Source organism: Morone saxatilis, unplaced genomic scaffold, assembly GCF_004916995.1.
Source record: "Morone saxatilis isolate NCDOM2014 unplaced genomic scaffold, NCSU_SB_2.0 Contig24, whole genome shotgun sequence".
NCBI classification, from domain to species: Eukaryota; Metazoa; Chordata; class Actinopteri; family Moronidae; genus Morone; species Morone saxatilis.
In genome coordinates, this window is record NW_023339807.1 from 5,628,356 (window position 1) to 5,648,970 (window position 20,615).

Here is a 20,615-nt window from a genome sequence, read left to right on the forward strand (position 1 = left end):
AACAAGAAGCCATCATCGAGAGCACTATAAAGAAAAAAAGAAAGAAAGAAAGAAAGAAAGAAAGAAAGAAAGAAAGAAAGAAAGAGAGAGGGCATGTTGACAGAGGGAATGCATTTTCTAACATAATATTGATGCAGCTCAGTTCAAACACTTATATCAAATACTAATATTGGCGAGTGACTCTCACTTGATAGTTGTGGTGGCGGCGGGGGCCGGTGCGGTGGGGGTGACAGAGGGCGGAGGAGGTTTGGCAGGTGGCCCGGGGCGAGCAGGGGGCCCACCGGTGGGAGCGGGAGGCGCGGGTTTGGCTGGCGCAGCGGCAGCAGCCGGCGAGCTGTTGTTGGCAGTCGCATCCTGCTGCAGAGAAAGTTAATGGTGACCAACAGGGTTATGTAAGCTGATGTGATTCAGCAGCTTTTTAATGCTGGAATTCACAATGAATCACTGCCTGTCTGACTGTAGTAGCAACTGTTAAGGGTGAAGGTAAAAGTCGAATTTAGCATTTACAGTTTTTAATTCATACACTGGTCTGTTAAGACCCAAATAACGTGTTATAAAAAAAGTTGCTATATACTGTATATATAAAAACATTACCACTACAATATGAATATAATGAACGCTTACCTTAGTAGGTGACCTGCAAGAACAACAATAGCACATGAGTTAAAGAGTTTAATGATGTACATGCTGAAACATAATGGCTGTTACTGAGATGGGAGGCAAAGTGACAGCTTAAGTATCACTTTGGTGTTTTCGGCAGGCAGCATTTCCATTTAGAAAACATCTGCAATTAATGGATCCATGCTGCACTGCAGAGAAATAGTATCTTGGCCCCTGATCCTCTTTAACAAAGCTTTGCTGTCCAACGTTGGAGACAGAAAGTAAGAGCTGGATGGCACAAAGCTTTGTAAAAGTCGGGGCAGATGATAGCAAAGATGAATATGTTAGTATTGACATCACCTGTCAGAGGCAAGACCTGCCATAGTACAGTGTGTCAATGGCAACAATGGTGCAAATTATGTTAGGTCACCAATGTAAACATAATGTTTACAGGAAAAATAAACAGTGTGGGCTTTCTATAGAACTGCATCTTGAACCAAGTTATAGTACACAACAATACAAAGGTCAGCTGCTTGTTCAGATGTCATTTCTATAGAATCACTGATGAGGGTTATTTATCAACACAAATGAGGGTAAAATAATATTCTAACTGACAGAATACTTACTTATCCTCTCTGAGTTGAGTAAAGACAGAGGAAATAACATGTTATTGAATCACACAGACCATGGAACTGTATAATTACAGGATTATTTAAGCTTCAGCTCTGCATTACTGCTGGTAAACAATTAAAAAACAGAACAGGTTTCATGTATCTTGAACTACTCACGGCTTCTTCCCCTCCAGTGTGTTAAGATGGGTCTCCAGGGACTCCAGAAGACTTTCTGGGGCCTGTAGAATAGTAAAGAGAGTGTGATCCAACAGGGACAAACGCATTACAAAGATTGTATGGTCAGAGAGGTTGACAGTACTGATTATACTCCACACAGAGGGCCACACAGTCAAACAGAAAAGCTGAACCAGGTTATTTCTATCCATCACATCTGAGTTGAGTGAGTGAGTTTTTCGAGTCCTCTCGGAAGCAAAACGTTTTTAAGGGCTAAGACCATCAGCACGAGTGCTGCAGGCTGACCGTGGCCGGGCGTGAGCCATCGGTTCCACGCCCGCTGCCGCCTCCAGGCTCAGCGTCGCATCTCCTTAATAGGAATGAAATAGAGTGAGGAAAGGGCAGGATTAGCCAGTGGCCGCACTGCGCTCAAGCAGGCCTGATACCAATCGCACCGCAACTGAGGGTGGGCAAGGTTCTGGTGGCCCAGGGCTCTAGCATGCTTTATGGTAAATGAACACACTGATAACTTGACAGCACTCTACTCTCCGATTCTCTTCTCTCTGAACTTCAGTCTGTCACTGGGTCCAGGGCTAGATGCCGCATTGCTATTTTCAGTGTACATGCTACTACATAAAAATATCTTTAATCACGATTTTAACTTTTTTTCCAGTTTTCAGTTTGATTCGGGCCTCAAATACCAACGCTGAAAATCCCCACCGGTGATCTTTTCTTGTCAAAATGATCAAGTACTGAAAATTAGCACTGAATGCTTTCTCAGGCTGTGTTTACTGTACGTATAGCAATCTTTGATCATATATTCCCTATTTTAAGTCATAACTGCCAATTTCCAACCATTGTACAGCAAATACAATAATTATAAAAACATCTGTCAACTACTTTATCTGTTTGTTACACAGGGAATAGAACACTAAGAGGGGAATAAAGCAGGATACATAAAAAGAAAATCCAAAAATAAAACAGAAACTGAAGAGAAAACAGAAAAAGGTTTCATCTCAATGCTATTAGAGAGAAAACTGTCCTAGCCAGCCATGATGCAAAGCTGCATGCTCAGCCAGGCTAAATGGGACATTATCACCTCCTGACATGCAGTAAAAAGGATAGCACAGTATCCAGTAGGCTTATTAAGAGAGGTCATGGCTAAATCAGACAGTGAAATAAGTCAATGATTTACTTTCCTTAATACCCCGCTCAATTTCCTGGATCTATCCATTTAAAGCTGTGGAGCCTATTATCCCTAAAACTTTGAGAGACCAACAAGGGAGAAAGGCTGATTATTTCCTTTGTCTTGGCACTGAGAGGGACGTGTAGACCATTTATCATCCAGAGACTTTACAGACAGTGTCTATCCATACCACCAAGAACAAAGATGGTTGTTTTGCAGACAAAGGGCAGATATAACAGCTCTATTACTAACATGCTCATAGTAGTTCTCATCTAAGGAGGCCAACATAAAAGCTGCTGAACCATGTCCCTGTGGTTGTGTATATGTTTGGAAAATGATCTCATATCACTGACATTGCCATAACTTGTAGTGAGTTTCCTACATCTACTCACTGCTCTAAAAAAATAGAGTGATGACATAACAACACATCTACAAAGACAGTCAGATGGTTATATTACTCCGTCTTGTTTGTTCTTATGTAATTCCTCCGGAAGGGATTAGAGAAGAAATTGGGACTGAGACTGATCCACTATAGTTTGAGGGATCTGGGAGATTGATATAGTTTACTCTCCTGGACACATTAATCGAATTTTATCAGCCATGCAGTATCTCATTTTTAAAGTCAGGGCCTCTAAGATACGCAGGTTGGGCGGTGAAGATTAATGATCTGATCCTGTTAAATTATGGCTACTTGAAACACTGGTGCACATTGGCTAGCAAGAAAAATGGTGCCATCTTTCAAACAGAGAGTCCCCGACCTAGTACTTATTCATTTTTGTGCTTCATTTAATCAGGCTAGCAGAAATATATTTTGCACAACGTTTCCATAAAAACAAGCAGGAATAGTTGAGTCTGTTTTTGTGTGAGATTAAAGACGTTATTGTGAACATGAAAACAGAGCTCAACTTCATGCTAAAATCCAACCAGCATGTCAACAGCATGCGCATGCTTTTAAGATTTTAATGGGAACATTTGCTAGAAACTGCCGCAGGACTGTGAGAGAAGAAAAATGTCAACAAGAAAAAGACATCAAGAGTATTTTGCACTGATATTTATAAGACTAAATATTCCAACTAAGAGAAATCCATTACAAAATCGCTCTGCAGGCAGGAGAATGTAATGTAGCTGGAAGACATATTCAAATCTAAAATGCCTTTTCTGGGAAAAACCTCTATCGCAATCAATCACAACCCACAACTGTTAAGTTAAAATGCGTTCAAGAACGTTGTTGAAGAAGGGACTGACAAACAACACATGGCTTGAAGGAAAGTGGATATACCACTTAAGTAAAACCACAAGTAAAGTACTCTACAGAGCAATACGATATAGGTATGGTTGGGCATTTTGGGAAATATGCTTATTCACATTGTTGCTGAGAGTTAGATTAGAGGATCATTACCACTCTAATATCTGTACGGCAAATATGAAGCTAGTGCTAGGTGATTAGCTTAGCTTGCATCAAGACTGGAACTCAGCCAAAAGTAGTCCTGCACATAACTCCTCATAAAAGCATAAATAATTGTATTCACATTTAGTTTTAGTACAGATTTCTGAGCTTTAGAGGTGCTGGTAGGCAGATTATTTCCCAGCTGTTTGCCTGTTTCCAGTCTTTAAGCTAAGATAAGCTAACCGCCTGCTGCTGGCTCTAGCTCCATATTTAGCATAAACACATGAGAGTGGTATCAATCTTCTCTGCTAAGTCTATGCAAGAAGTTAATAAGCATATTTCCCAAAATGTTGCTGTAGCTATATATTGGCCACAAATCCAGTCTGCTAACATAATTAACATAAATTAGCTTTGACTCTAGCTAATCTTGCAACTGTCCTAGCACATCAGTAAGGCGTTGACAAAATTCCTTGAGATGAAGAAATTAATTTGACTGTTTCTGGAGATCTAACACCCCATCTCCACTTCAAAAATGCTACAATAAAAGTGCCATACACATAACACATAACGGTGTTTGATTCGGCATGGTATACAACAGCATGCTTTTCATGCAAGTCATCCATACTGCCATTTTTGAAAAGATAAGAGTTTCCACAACACAAAAGAGTTTAGAAGCCTGGGTCTAATCCAGGAACCAACAGGTTTCCCATCCTGGGAATCATTCAGGAACCATAAAAGGCAGAAATAATCTTCACAGTGACTCTTTCGCTGTCATGGAAACTCTGCAGCACAACTGGAGGATAACAATCTGCTGTGCCTTTATGTAACTGTTGAACTAAAACTATGTTTAGGCCAGAGTTTTAGCAGCGGAAAACAGTCGCCTGGTCAGCAGCATTGTTCAGCATCGGCTCTTCCAGTCACATCATCCCACTTCATCACAGCGCCTGATGTATGTCTGCTGGGTGTGCACTCGCTGTGCAGTGTGCTTTAAATTCAGTGCACTCAAAGAGAGTTCAAATGTCGACCTTCCCTAAGCTGTTTGCTCCCCAAAGCTAGCTCTGTGCTCACTACTCACACTCTCAGCCTGAATGATCAATCTGCATCTCTGGAAGTGAAAAGAGAAGGGGGGCACAGAGGCTGTCAATCACCAAAGAACCAGAGCTCATCGGTTGCATGGAGATGAACATGAGGGGTACATTGCCTCCTTCTTTACAACATTGTGTGGCTGTCTGTTATGTCTCCATTATTATCAAAAAGGAGCAATAATGGTTAACATAGCGGGAGAAAAAAATAGGTGGCAGCTTTAGACATTCACACTACATGCAGTACCATTAGACAAATCACAATACTGACATGCTCTGTTAGTTCGTAGCCTAAAAAAAACTCCACAGGTCCAGTAATAGTAATAACAATTTACTGAAAATAGATTTCGGTAAGGGAAAGCCTTATTCAGTCTTACCTGGGTTAGTTCAGGTATGTCATTTTTGTCTATTCCCACTTGCTGTAAAAGAAGAAAGGGACATTTCAATGCAACAGTTACCAGGCAGAATAACATTTAGCTAATAAGCAGTCATACAATGTGCTCTGCAGGGTACCTCAGCAATTTTGAAGAATTCTGAAACCCGAGTCATTCGTGTCAAGAATCTCTTGTAGATCTCCAGCCCATCTTTACACTGGCTTCTCTTCATCTGGAAAAATTTTTCTAGACAACAAAGATAATGAAACGTGAACTTTTATCCCTGTTAAGTTTAAGGAATACGTCTGGTGATATTCTACAATTTTCTTTTAGTCAACACATCACAAAAAGACCAAAACTAACAACGAATTGATCCTATTAACAAGTATTGTGTGTGCTTCCAAAGTCTGATATAGCTTATTCCTCTGTTCCATAGATCCATTGTCTCCAAAAACTATTAAACACCCAAGTGAGACAAACTTGCACTGGGTCACATGTTCCTTCATTACCATGAACCTAGGCACTGTAGTTTGTTTTTATTATTTTATTTTATTTTGTTATTTTATTATTTATTTTTATTTTTACACTGTTCTGCTGCTATAAATAATCCCAAGAGAACGAAACCACCCAAAAAATTGTCTCGAGCTAATTCTTCATTTACTGTTTAAGTAACTTTCACTACTACTACACTACTCAGGTTGTTTTTGAAAATTACAGAAATAGAACTATGTATTTGTGACCCAGTTTTGAAGGTTTCTTTTTAATCTGTACTGTAGTAACAAATGGCTCAGAACTAATAGAGTGCAAGATAGGGTAGGGAAATTGGAAAGTAACCTCATCCTTATCATTTAACTTTTTTATATTGATTATCTAATTAACCCAGTGATAAAGCGAAAGAAGCGATTCTTTACCTAGCAGGTTAATGATGCCGTCATTGTAGCAGGCATACAACTTGATCAGATCTTTAAAGAGTAGGAGAAAGCAGGCATTTATCACTCCGTTGTTCAGATCCTTGGCATGCACCTGTACAGAGAGAAATAAAAGAGGCATGGTGCAGTTAGTTAAAGAAAAACAGAAAATAACCCAAAATAGCTTTCTAAAAACAAACTTACAAGTAGTATTGAAAGAAAAAGACAGTATACAATTCATTATTAAATTTAACCCTGGTCCTAGAGGTTGTCACTGTCTTCATAGATGCTGCAACAGCACTAAGCTTTGTTAAACACAGCTGGCAGTCCTTTTTTGTTTATCCCTCAGCAAATTCAGTAACCTTCCAAAGTGACTTTGTTCCCTATTAGCGAGTGTCACTCACATCAAAATCCAGCAGTGCGTCGATCTGGCTCTGCAGGGTGGGCATTCCTTTCAACAGCTTCTCTACTGACATGGTCCTCATCACTCCCTCAGCTCTGAGACGGAGGAAGAAATAGAAAATGTGAGAATTAAGCAGCAGCTCTAAGACACAAAGACTCATACTGTCTGAGAGCCAACACATACTGTAGAACACCTGTCTGTACCTGTCACACACACTGTATCCACCAACGTGTCTGGTCTCTATTTCTGTAGTCTAGTACGTCTGTATTTTCCATTGCCAGCTTATGTAGCCGGAGGGACCTTGTGGCTGCCAGCGAAATAGAGCTGTCCACTGTATGAGCATGAGTAATAACCCACTCTGTATTCATCTCTGCACTCAGTACAGGCAGTAAAGCCATGCACTTGGCCCAACGCCGCGCAGGAGGCAGTCCATCCCACGCACCATTGGGACCCCTGTGGGATGCGTGTTGTTCTGATGGATATGGGGGGCTAGTAAGGGGCCATGTTGTGGTTCCGAATAAACTAACAAAGCGTTTCTTTAAATCAATAATAAAGCTGAAATAGTCATGCGGCAGTGCGGTGTCGTGAGAAATGAGAAACGTACCCTTTCTTGACTCTGCAAAAGTCGAAAGCCATCTGTCTGTAGGCGAAGGCCTTCTCGTTCAGATAGCGGCTGTAGCGTCTGATGAACGTGGACATGTCGTAGCCTGAGGACGACACACTCGTATGTAAACACATGTACAGTCTCCAGTGTCAACTCTGTGCAGGGTATAAGTAGGCTTTACGAAGGTTTAAAATGTCTAGCATTGTGGGAAATACGGGTACTGATTTTCTTGCTGAAACATAGATAAGAAGATTGATACCACTCCCTTGTCTGTATGCTGAGTATGAAGCTAAAGCCAGGAGACGATAGAAGAAGCAGGGGGAAACAGCTAGCCTGGCTCTGTCAAAGGGTAAAAAATGCACCTACTAGCATCTCTAAAGCTTATCAATTAACACCATATATCATTTGTTGATGTGTTGTGTTGAGTGTGTAAAAACCAACAAGTTGCACAGTGAGGTTAGCTGCTTCCCCCTGCTTCCAGTCTTCATTCTAAGCTAAGCTAATCGCCTGGCTGTAGCTTCATATATAACTGCGAGACCATGCTTAGATTACTACTGACGTGTAATCCTGATTATGTAGTATTTAAAATGTCTTAAACTTGTACAATCTGGCTTTCTAAACTCTGCAGATACTCCAATCACCCTAGTAGACAAATCGTCCATGACAACAGACTGTGAACCCAGTGTTTATCACCCGGGAGACTGCATTCATTTCCATGGAGATGGGTTTAATTGAGGGGAGAAAGAGTTAGGAGAGCTGGAACTGAAGGATGGATATAGGAATGGTCAGGTTGGTTGTAACATTCAATCTTATTCTGCTCTTGCACTTATTTTACTTATAATACTGAAAAACATGTTGTGTTTTGAAGTGTTTTAGGGAGAGTGAAACACAAAAATAAAGGAAAAACTGGAAAGAGAAGCTTGAAAAACAACTTAGGAACCCACCGTGGGAGCCAGTTTTGTCCAGGAAGTTGCTGAGATTGAACAAGGTGTTTCTAGATGCCAGGAACTGCACAAATCTCTGCAGGAAAGGACAAATACACAGACAGGGTTTAGTTCTCTGCAAGGTTTCAAATAATTGAACGCCTCTAATTTTGGCAAAACTAACTGAAGTTAGTCAGCATTCTCGGTTAGAAATTTTGACTTGGTGGCAGCTGGTGGACGTGGTGGTAATTAATGCGCAGTGGTGAAAAATAACAGATTGTAGACATTATGGTGTCTTACTAAAACACTGTGAAACATCAAGTTATTGTACATATCAACAAAACTAATTTAAATGAAAATTTGTTTTTCCTTTATTGGGTAATAACCATTACACTTCAGAGTTATGAATAAACACATTATATCCCAGCCGTCATGGTTTGTTATATTCTTATGATCATTGTCATATTCAGCAGAAGGCTCCATCTTAAATTTAAAAAAGTCTTGGTTGATGTTCACAGCTATCTCAAAGGAGCTGTTCAGCACTTTCAGCACTCTACCCCAAACCTGTGAAACTGCCTGTAGCAGAAAGTGGAATTAATATGAGAGGTGCGATTCTATACTTGTCCTTTTCCCTAGTGATCTGATAGAAATCCAGCATTAAAGAAGCAACGACGCGGCCCTTGTAAGTAGGAGTGTGTGAATATCAATTATACATAGAGAAGATCATGAAATCTAGCATAATAGCGACAAATAGGCTCCCTCTGTAGACCTGCAACAATAAGTTCACTCCAGTGACACACACACACACTGCTGTTTATTCAGTGGCTCAATTTACACAAAGCAGAGCGTAATAACATAACGGGAGGTTAGGAATGAGAAATCCTCCCTGGAGAAATGCTAACCGTTACTTCCCCTCCTCCTTTCATTATCTCTCTCTCTCCAGTCAGTACTCTCTCTATCATCGTCAGGGACACTACTACAGCAAAGCCCTGGCTAAAAACAATCAGGTCTCAGGAGACAGAAGGTACATATTGTATACATATATTGCCTTGTCAAACATAATTTCATGGCCCTTTGAGCTTTTTGTGAACATCACAAAGATAATAGCACAAACGTGGAAAAAAATCACTTCATCACATCGTTCACACACAAACTGAGCTTGTTTGTTAAATGTGTGAGTGTGTGTGTATGTGTGTGTGTGTGTGTGTGTGCAAGTGTGAAGGGCCACAGTGCAACACAACTTACCCGTTCCTCCTGACACCTGCTATATCGACTACAAAGGTTAATGCCATTATCTTTGAAGCAATAAATCTCTTCTGCTTTCCATCCAATACATGCTGGGAATACAGCCCCTCTCTCAATGGTTTTGAACGGAGAAAAGTAGGTACAGAAGGTAAATGAATGACTAAATGAGCTGATGGCTTGGTCTAATACAGTATAGTCTCTCCTGCTCTCTAATATTTAAGAACACTTTCTCTGACAATGGTGTGTCAATATCTATCTCTCCTTTGTGTCATCTGCAATTCAGAGGCAGCTTGGCCACTTTGATGGGCAGTAAAGCAGCATCTGCTTATCTCTCTGAGTTATCCCTTGTTGCCCATTCATAGCTATTGTCTTTCTTCAGCTGTCAGGACATAAATTAGGTCAAGGAGGTCAGGACCAGGAAACAGAAGGCCAGTCCCTTTGCTAATTCCATGACTGCTGTTGAATGCAATATTTATGTGGCAAAAGCAAAAAAGTAAAGGGGTATTGTGCAGAGACAACCTTTAAGTATGCATGGAAAATATTTAGCTATACTGTCACTGAATTCATGTTATAACCCTTTTCTATCAGTACACAGTCACTGCCAGAAATATTACCAACTTAAAATCCAGTTTTCCCTTTTAATTTCCCTTTTAGTAGCTTTAAGCCTGCATTCATTGATTTTTTGGCCACTTGAGGACAGCGCAACAAGCCTGACATTGACAAGCAGCATTATTATTGACATATTGTTGCCTTATATAGTTCTTATGTGTTAGCAAACAGTTGCCTATTTAAACATCCAGCAGACATGAGGCAACATTAGCATTAATTTGGAGTTGTGTTTCTGTCCACTCGGTGAATTTAAGACCTATGTCCATTCTCTTTTTAGCTCTGTTTTGGACTCCAAAGGTAATTAACTGCATCCTTAGCTGCTAAATGCTCCACAGATATTCGGGAACTATTTTATGCTATTTGTTGCTAAGCAGGTAGAGTACAGTCGATGTACCAACATGTTTTAGCTAAAAACAGCTGCTTGCTTTGTCTAAACTACTACAGTAAAACTGTGGTCCATAGAACCAAAACAGTGAGCTGAAAGACACTAAAAAGCTCCATAAAGCTGAGGGGAACTGCAGAGTTGGGTGATCATTCTTAGTGGGTTTATCACTACAATCTTTTGACCCATTGTTCATATAAAAATATTGCTAAGTATTGATAAGTGCATACAACAATTTTAACTAAACAGTTTTAACCTAACAAAACTGTTGCATATTTTAACAGTGATATTAGTATGCTGATAAATTATTCCACCCTTTTACACTCATACCATGGCTGAATGAACAGAGGTCAAAACTACAGCTTGCACTTACATGCATGAAAGGCAATCTGTGCCGGTGTGTTTTTGAGCAGGTATTTGTGTGGAAAGTCGACCGAGCAGAGACGCCCTTGTCCAGCACTGCCCTACTTTACATCGGACCGCATCCCAGTACAACCAATCCTTTGCCTGACTCTACTGGGGGCTACAATGACACTATGGTGGTCAGTGGGAATATACATAAAACCAGTCATTAAAACCAGCAACAAACATATTAACATATGTTATATCAGGGTGTGTGTAAACAGTATGTTATAATCTCACCTCGTTGCCATGCACCATGAGGTGGTGTGTGGTGATCAGGGCTTTGAAAACCACCACCCAGCTGGCGTTGCCGGCCCTCTCCATCAGCGTGTCAGCCATCTGGGGGACGTTCACATTGGTCTCCTGGGTGGCCTGGATCAGGTCTGAGAAGGATGGAGGAGAGGAGGAACAGGAGGTCAGACAATGGATATTAGCAGGGGAGCGACTCAGCACAGGTACAGCGAGTGCTGGAAGCCTTTTATTTAAGTAATGGCAGCACAAACCACTGCAGGGATGGTGTAAGAAGGAGACAGATGGGTGACAAACAAACAGGACTGTGCTAGAGTAAATGCAGCTGAATTGGGTCTGGGCTTTGCTGAATTTCACAGCCGTAGTCTCTTGCATCCTAATTTCACTTGAATCTAACATTTGCATTCCCCTGAGCGGTGTTCTCTCAGATTTTATTTATGTTCAGTGTTAATCAACCTGTTTAAAAACTAAAAAACTAAAACCAGAAGTTGTGTTAGACAAGCAAATTTGCTGGATATGCAGGTCTGGCAGGGTCCGATGTCTGTCTAAATGTGTTAATTCCTCTTATTTTGTCAATCAGTTGCCTATTTAGTAAGTAGTAACTTGTCTGTGTAAGCAAGAGGAGGTCGTTTTTATTGAAAGAACTGCCTCTGGAAGCTGCCATTTTCCATCTTAATGAAATGTATTTAGATGAGTGCTTCACATTATGCCACCATTGCCTGGTGTGAGTCACACTGGCTGCTGCTTTGTTTCTTACTGCAACCAGTCATTAATACTAACACAGGCTGAGGGAGAGTGGAATATTCCACAGCAGAGAGAAAGAAAGAATCCAAAAGGGAAGAAGGGATAGCAAAGGCAGACTTTCAGGCAGACTTTCAGCCCTACAAATCAGAATCAGGCAGAATCAGTTGTAAATGAATGCACCGAGGTTTTTAGAAAGGCCTATTTGTCTGTAGCCTATTTACTGTTTTGGTTCACTGCTCTCATCAGTGTCCAACTGATGCAGGCAGCTGTCAGTGAAAACGCTCGGATACATCCTCTGTATGCCACCTTTCCACCAGACAGACACAGTTAGCAACTAGCTGCTGCACATAGTGAGGCAGTAACCAGCTAAAAGAGCCTGATATTTCCCTCAGGAGTTGGTGGAAACCAACTTACATGGACTTACATTTGTTGGGAGGCCAGAAACACGATTCTAAATCAGTTCTAATGCTGTTCCATGTCTGCTGGATGTGTTTGTTCACAGTGACAGGTGATAGGCCCCTAGCCGGACAAAAAAAAAACTATTATTGCTCCTTTAATTTATACGTATGTTCAGGCTATATAAAAATGGCTGATTTCCACTACTAAAACCAACTTTAAACTTGGATAATGCTAACTAACTACTATAATTTATTGTTTATGCTCCAAGTATTAGCATAAACACGCACATAATTTAACACCAAGACGATCTGCCAAAAGCTTAGCATACCATATAGCATAGCTTCCTAATACCCAATAAATTAGAACTATCAGTAGTTGTGCTTCCTTCCTCCTATTAATCAGCATCTGTTAAATATTATTTCATTATTTATTTACAAGGACAGCACACATTAATCAACATGTGCCAGTGTTAGTCAGCTGAAAAATGTTCTACTGCGTTCCTTTAACTGCAGTGAGGCCTATGTGAAGAATATCTATTCACTGGCAGACAGGAGAGCTGTCCTCCGTGGCAAACCTCAGGGCATATTTTAAGAGCCAGTGAGAGGAATGAGATAAGTTGGTGTGTACGTAGAGTGATGGGCGGAGGGGGAGAGAAAGCATGACCGGTGTCATTTTAAAAGCCTTGATTCAGCAGAGCAGGGCAAACGCAGAGCAACTACTATTGAGTCCTGTGATTCATTAATAGTGTCATATCCATGTCTGCACATTGCCTGCTGACTGGGAGGCAGCTGAGAGGTGTCTATTGAATTTTCCTTCCTGGCTTAATATAGCCTAAACGCCAGTACACCTCACAACTACTACACCCCACACAGGGGGCAATCTACTCGTTATAATGATAAGTAATGAGCAATGGGGAGTTTAGGTACTAAAAGTTTTACTTTAAGATACTTAACAAACGGAATGCATAACAACTCTTACAAAAGACTGATATGGGAAATGTGTTAAATTGCAGTAATTGGCATGTCACATATCATTAGTTTAATACATTTTACAGAAATGTTATGTTATGTCTGAGACTAAGACTCAGATACCCACATACACTGTCTTCGCACTGTAAATGCTCACTGGAGCACAACATGTGTATCACTCCCCTGCTGAATATAGTTCCCAAGAAATACATATTTTACTCCTGTTTGAGTAAAGTTTGCTGAAATCTACAGTGCCCAGCTCTGTGCCTCTCAGCTTTGCATTGACATTCCGATAAGGCACAAGTGTTTTGGATAATGGTGTGACATTTTCTGTGACTAAATGATGAATCATCAACTGTAGTTTATAAATCATGTTTCTCTTTCCACGAATAAATCCAGTCCAGTAGTGTGGCTGGAAAGGCAAGCGGAAGAATAATCATGCAAAAATGCGTTCAAGGTGCTTTGACAGGCGTTCTTGCTTCCTCTATCGTGCTTTCATCACGCCGTAATGATCATTGTGCATGTCCTCTTCAGTAGTAAGGCAGCACATACACACACACACACATTAACACACATACATGCACACACACAGAGAAGGATAATCCCTACAGGGCTGATGAGTCAGCAGCCTGCATCATCCTACGCTTTTCATCTCTCGGTCTGTCTGTCTGTCTCTATCCCAGTCTGTCGGTCTGTCTGTCTCACTCTCTGCCTGTCTCTCTCTATATTTCCCACCGTGAGGGTCAGTGCTTTCGCCAGAGTGTTACAAACTGCACAGCCACTATCATTTCATATAGCTGCCTCAAATCTACAGTACATCATGTCCTAATAAGAGAACAAAAACTGTGAGAAAATTCATGTACAAGAGATTATAACCGTAATTCAAGAGAAAATTATTATTACAATTGTATTATTTGTTGCCGAGCAGCCATTGCTTCTGCACTGTGCTTCTCAATCAAATAGCGGTTCCATGCTAAGACGCCTCTATTCTTTAGCTATGGTGGCCATTACTGCTCACGATAAACACTGCACACGGAAGGATGTTATGAACCGTATTGATAAAACCTTTCACGAACCTACTAGTGAATCTAACAGTGAACTGACATCAGTTTATTTGATAGTCTGCTGGGTAAAATATTGGGAAATATTCAATCAAATAGAACAAAATCCTGCAGAAAGATTGATAGAGAAACGGGCAGAGAGCCTCTGTTCTGATTGGGATGCTGCACAACAATTCAGCAGGAACTCCTGACTCACCGTCTCCCCCCACCTTGCTTCTCAATTATTCATGTGTGAGTGTGAGTAAGAAAGAGAGACGCAGAGAAAGAGACAGAGTGCAAGGCAGCTCGATATGTGGCCAGTGTCAAGTGCTAGCACACACAGAGAGTCACGCTGACTAACAATTACTTGCATTCTGCATTGCACGTTGCAACATACAGCAAATCAAATCATAAATATCTGTATTACCAGACTAATACACACAGATTTTAAACTAAGCATTGTCAAAGACTGAGTGACCAATCATAAATGCATAAAAACTAAGACTCTCCCTGCCTGATTAATGCACACATCTCCATGCACCCAGCCTGACCTAATCCTGATGGCGTTTCTCCAGAGCCACAGAGGATATTATACAATTGTTGTACTCTCTGTGAATAGTAAGCTGATCTTGGTGTGTAAAACTGGTGTAGTTCCCAATCACAGGAAAAATACTGGCCCTAATTTTGTAATTTGTGCAATGTGAAAGGATTTGCTTGTACTAATGAACCCACAGAGGATTAACAGACAAATCTGCACTTCTCCCGAGCTGTATAATGGTTTGGCGTCCCTGGTTTTGGTTCTACGACCCACACCTCCACTGTTGTAGTTCTCTCTCACCGCTCTCATTAACTTTGTTTCCAGCAGCAGGCAGCCGCTTTCATCCAAAAAGTTCAGAAACCCATTTTGCACTACCTTCTCAGAACCAAACGTCAGATAAAGTTAACGACGGGCTGGTGAACACAGTGGGGCAGTTAGCAGTTAGCATGCTAGCCCCCAGCAGTTGAACAGAATGTCTGACTTTCATAGGCAGGCCAGAGACACAACTCTGAATGAATGCTAATGATTTTAACTTATGTTTATAGCGTTTGCACTGCCCTCAAGTGGCCATCAAATCTATTATTGTTGCTTTAAGGTGAGCAACCACTTAATTATCTGTCTATGATAAATGAATCTCCCAAACAAAGCTGCCAGTCACTTTGACATATATTTATTCATTTATAAATGACATTAGCATTTGACCTGCTACATGTTTTTAATTTCTTAGTTTTGGTATAATGCTAATGCCTTGTGACCCAGTAAAGTTAGCTTAAACACATGAAGCCAAAAGCCACCAATCCACCAAATAAACATAATGATTTTACCGTCCACAGTCTTGTTACTTCATACTATAACAATGTTATGGAGTCTCCAATGTTCACAGAGTGTGAAATTAAAGTTAATTAAAATACTGAGATCTAATGGGCAAGTGCAGTAAAAAAAGGCCTATGATAAAAGCCTGATGGGAGTGAGTCAGCAAGGGCTGCCATGGAGAGGTGGTGGTATTGAACCACTGAGAGTAATTGCATAGTGAGTCTTTCCAGCTGCAAGAGCAGTTAGCTATCAGCTGGTGATTACTGCAATAGCCACAGCTACACTCAAATCTACAGAATCACAGATGTTCACCAGCACTAGTGTAAAGCCCAGACTGCTGGCAGTAGCACACATGACTCACACAGATGCAGCCTAACCTAGCTGCACTTTACATTGTGTCTCACAAATAGACATAAAATATAGGACCTGTAACAGCATTTACAAGATCAATTCTGGTTCAAAAATGTTGAAGCAGCCAAACATGAAGCTTACAGTCTCTTGTTCTGTGGTCCCAGTATTTTGGTCCCTCTGTGACATCATACAGAACATGTCCTTCATTTAAGGCCTGGGGGATTTTTAGCTGTTACACAAGGTTATTAGTGACATGAGGATTAGAAGAGCCTCTACACTTTTTTATATTATTATACATGAAATACACGCTAATGTAGACACACACGTGTGCACACACATCCTCTCCTGCTCTAATTTTACAACCACAGCACCTGAGCCGTCATTGTGCAGCAAAGAGAGGAGAACCATCACAGGTCTGACATGTTCACATCCCCTACAGTGAGTGTGCGGTTGTAAAATAAGAGGGAGGAAAGATAACATGCCATGTAAGGTGTTCGTAAACAGATACACGCAAGCACGTAGCAAATGTCTACATGACACCAGATGCTTCAGAATGCTACCACATATGAATCAGCGTTCAGTCTGATGGAAGCAAAATGCTGGCCTATGCACAGCCTCATCTTTTATGCATGCAATGTCCAGTGCAATTTTCACAAACTGAAATTGCACCGTGATACAAGCGGACACTGGGGAGAATCACTGTCTCAAAAACAGTAATGAATTAATCTTTGAAAGTATTTTTAGTGTGTAGCCACATCTTGTTATAGCTTATAGTTCCACACTAGAACACTACAGTTGTCTAAACACTATTTAAAAAAAAGCATTAAAGATTTGCGTTAAAGTGACATTTTCATTCATAATAACAACCATGGCCAGTGGGGTTTATTATGAAACAACTCTGCTCCTGCAATTTCAGTCTCTAGAGAGCAGCTTTATGTCGGCAGATGTCACTGAGCATGCTCACAGGGGTATGACTCTTTGTTTACAGTGCTTTTGTTGTGCTAAATTGCGAGGAATAAAAAAAACGGGTTCTGTTTATTGTCATGAAGGTATATGTAATTCAATGCAACAATGGCTCTTTTATGTGTTTTTAATTGCTTTTAGATTAAGTCTAGTAGAGAGGTACAGCATGAGCAGTATCAGGCTGTAGCAACAAGAGACCGTACTTTTAGTGAGATACATTCATCCTTGGTTTTAGTCTTTTCGTGGGATTCACAGACAATATTATTAGGCACAGTGCTTTCAGATAAATGCTAACATCAGCATGCTAACATATTCACAGTGATTTACCATGTTCACCATTTACTAATCAGCGCTAACACAAAGTGTAGCTAAACTAAAAACATCACCCTTTTAGGTATTTTGTAAAAGCATAATATTAATAATAAAGTACGAGATGAAAAGTCAGGGGACCACTTCAGTTCCAACAATTCATCCAGAGGGGGACATGGATGTCTCTGATAATCTACCCCTAATAGCTACACTGCTAGCATGGCTAAAACCACATGAATATATTACTGCTTTTGAGTCAATCCTATATACACCATCCTCTGCAGCTATTTTCCACACCAGCTGAAAACTGTCCACAACAAATGCACTATTTACTCCTGTTGGACTTGACATTTGCTAAAAATGTTATTATATTCATATTTGTCACCTGTTTTTAAAGATTATATCTTCAGTATGAACCAATGAGGTTGTGTGCCACAGACAGGGCAGGGAGGGCGGAAAGTATTGATCTACTAATGCGTTTTGGCCTTTTTATGGGATCTTTTAACAATAAAGAAATGATAGAATAACCTGGAATTATCCTGGAAAGGTGTCCCTTCAGCAGGTGACCCAGTGGCTCTCTACTGATCAAGATCTTTGACTCTCACAATTTGGACTTGTGTGCTCTATTGACCTTTACAGTGTCACATAACTGTCACTTAATACCATACCAGGATGCCCTGCAGCGTCTGCCACACCCAACACTCAACTGACAGGGCTCCGATTTCAAATAGCATGCAGCATTTAACATATCAATAACTGTAAGCGATATCAAAGCTACTGTGTGTGAGTACAACTGAAGGCAAACTGCCAAGCATGCACGCACCGCTTAAGCATTTACGCAAGCCTGGAAGACACGTGCAACATCCGCCTCATATTTTTCATAGATATTTCTTTTTACAAATGTACCAAAAAGCACCAAAGGGGACATGGCAAGGTGGTTTCCTAGGCAACAGGCTCTCATATTTGCAGTGGCATCAAGAATGCAGTAAAATTCCTTTGAAATTATCTTCACAAGTGCAAACTCCCACAGCAGCAAAATGACAGGGGTCATAGCCAAAGCCAGTACGTATGTGAGTCATACCAGCCTTAACACTGCTGAAGGGCTCAACACTGAATTCATATAAACACTTTTTACACTGTAATACCTTCCACAAGTCTTTGTTGAGCATTTATTATTTTCTACACTCCAAATATTTCTATATAGATCGGTATAGTTGAATATGTGAGTCATAAACATGAGGATTGGTGTACTCAGTAAGCGCTTTATCTGCGTAAGAGTGCAGAGCCATGCTGCATGAGTGATGCCTTGTTGAGCTACACATGAACGCACCATGAAAGCACAGTGTTTATTTATAGCTCCTCTCACCCTCAAGCAACGTACAGGGGGAGGGAAAAATACCCAGAATGCACCCTGTCCCAGCGTAGCATAGCACCAATGTGGTGTGGCAGCCAAACAAAGAGGAAGCCATTGGAATCTAGACACTGTGGAGGCTGGAAGTGACATCTGAGGGAAAAGCTGGCATCCCACACAATGCTGCTGCTCCTGCTGGTGGACACAGATAGCAGCGCTGTCTTCGTGTAGACGCTTTGGCTTTCAGTGACACTCCGCTCAGCTATTGGTCGAGCTGTGGTTCGTTCGCTGTGATGCAGCTCATGGGTAGAAAATCCCCAAATTCATTCAGTTTGTATAAGTGGTGAAAACTGAAATGTGAAATAAAAACAATATCAGGGACACTCTTTTCTTTCAATATTACCAGGCTAACACATCTATGACTGTAACTGATATCAAAGCCACTGTAAGGCAAAACTGCTAATCATGCATTCACTGCAGAACATATGGAACTCATGCATAACACACGTGAAAAAAATAGACTTTAGTACCAAGAAGTACCAAGAAGCTTCAATGGGGACATTGAACAAGTTTTAGCCTTTTACTTACAAATAATATACTTTACTTTTTTTTTTATTTGTGCTGACCACTTTTGAATGTTGGCTATACAGTTGTCATTCGGTTTCGAAAGGTATAAAGATCTAGGAGCAGATTAACTAAAGTGGCTTGTTATAGTGTTACATACTGCATCTTACACAGAAAAGAATGGAAACTAATGGATATCTGCAACTGTATTCATAGCAAATCCAAATGTCTCAAACACAGTGGCACTGGTTAGCAGAATGATTAGCTATGAAAACATGATTTCTAATAAATGAGTTTGCGATTTCGCTTGGTGTGAGACAGAAAAACTTTTGGCAACACTTGGCAATATAAATGCCCTCATGAACCTTGTACAGGCTGATTTACTGTCATGTTCTATCATTCAGTGACTGAGTAGCAAACAGACTTGTGCTCATTGGCCTGCAGATGAACCTTGTGCATCTTCGCTCATCATTCAACAAAGCACCCAAACAGACATTTGATAAATCTTTTTTCTCCTGGACAACAGATCGGCTTTTGCCAGCTGTGTTGACCGATCAGTCTTTGTCTAATTACTCTAATGGTCCTTCTTGCCCACAGCTCCAATGTCTAACTATGATGCTCTCAGACAAAAAAAACAAAACAATAACCAAATTAAAACCAATATATCTTCTTCCTGTGAATCACCAGTCTAACATCTCTTTCTGTGCATTCATTTTGTCCTCCCTAGCTCCTCTTGTCCCTTATTATCATTTCCCATGAGGCTTCGTGTCTTCCCTGTCTGAATAGAAAATCCCTAGCTCGTGGCTTGTGTATTTCTGCTCCAGGGGAGGAATCAGAGACAGATATCCACCCTGTATCCTGAATCAAATAATGCAGCCTTTTTTTGACAGAAAAATTTGTATGTGTGTGCTATAGTAGCACAGGAAGTGGGGGTTGGAGGTTGATACAGAACTATTAAAATCAACCATTCCCTACTGAGGAATGTGATTTTTGTTGTTGTTTTTTTGCATATTTTTAGCACTGGCCATATGGTTTTGAGAATTGTAGTGGTACACAGAAAAGGTCACTCGCCCCTCTATTTAACTCAACCCATTAAAGGGCAAATTAGAGCTGTCACTTTGGTTAGCATCCAAGGCTGATCTGGCCCAGCTCTGCCCAATAGAAATCTGAGCAACTTTGACTCAAACTCTGAACCAAGCTGTCAGCACGTAGGACCTGACAGGGCTGCTCTCGAGCTGCACACTAGAGATTCACAGATGAAGAGATATTCCCAGGGCTGTCTAGTGTTTGCATGAGTGAGCAATCAAATAATCGGAAGTCAAAAATACACTTCACTGTGCTGCAGGTCAACATCTGGTGTCTGGCAATCTCTCTCCTTGACACTTGATTGTTCATGACTGCCACTATGACATTAACACTGTGGGGAATGGGTACCA

General features: G+C 40.8%; 1 protein-coding gene across 1 annotated transcript in view; it reads right to left on the reverse strand.

Moving 5' to 3' along the window:
- Window positions 1-20,615, reverse strand: part of snap91a (synaptosome associated protein 91a) — a gene marked incomplete in the record, with an annotated part of 45,327 nt that overhangs the window by 14,721 nt on the left and 9,991 nt on the right. Inside the window, 11 exon segments of the mRNA XM_035672427.1 lie at window positions 188-354; window positions 625-637; window positions 1,227-1,235; window positions 1,389-1,450; window positions 5,418-5,459; window positions 5,554-5,660; window positions 6,326-6,437; window positions 6,727-6,820; window positions 7,330-7,432; window positions 8,274-8,349; window positions 11,131-11,273. Coding sequence (XP_035528320.1) covers window positions 188-354; window positions 625-637; window positions 1,227-1,235; window positions 1,389-1,450; window positions 5,418-5,459; window positions 5,554-5,660; window positions 6,326-6,437; window positions 6,727-6,820; window positions 7,330-7,432; window positions 8,274-8,349; window positions 11,131-11,273 — 928 coding nt within the window.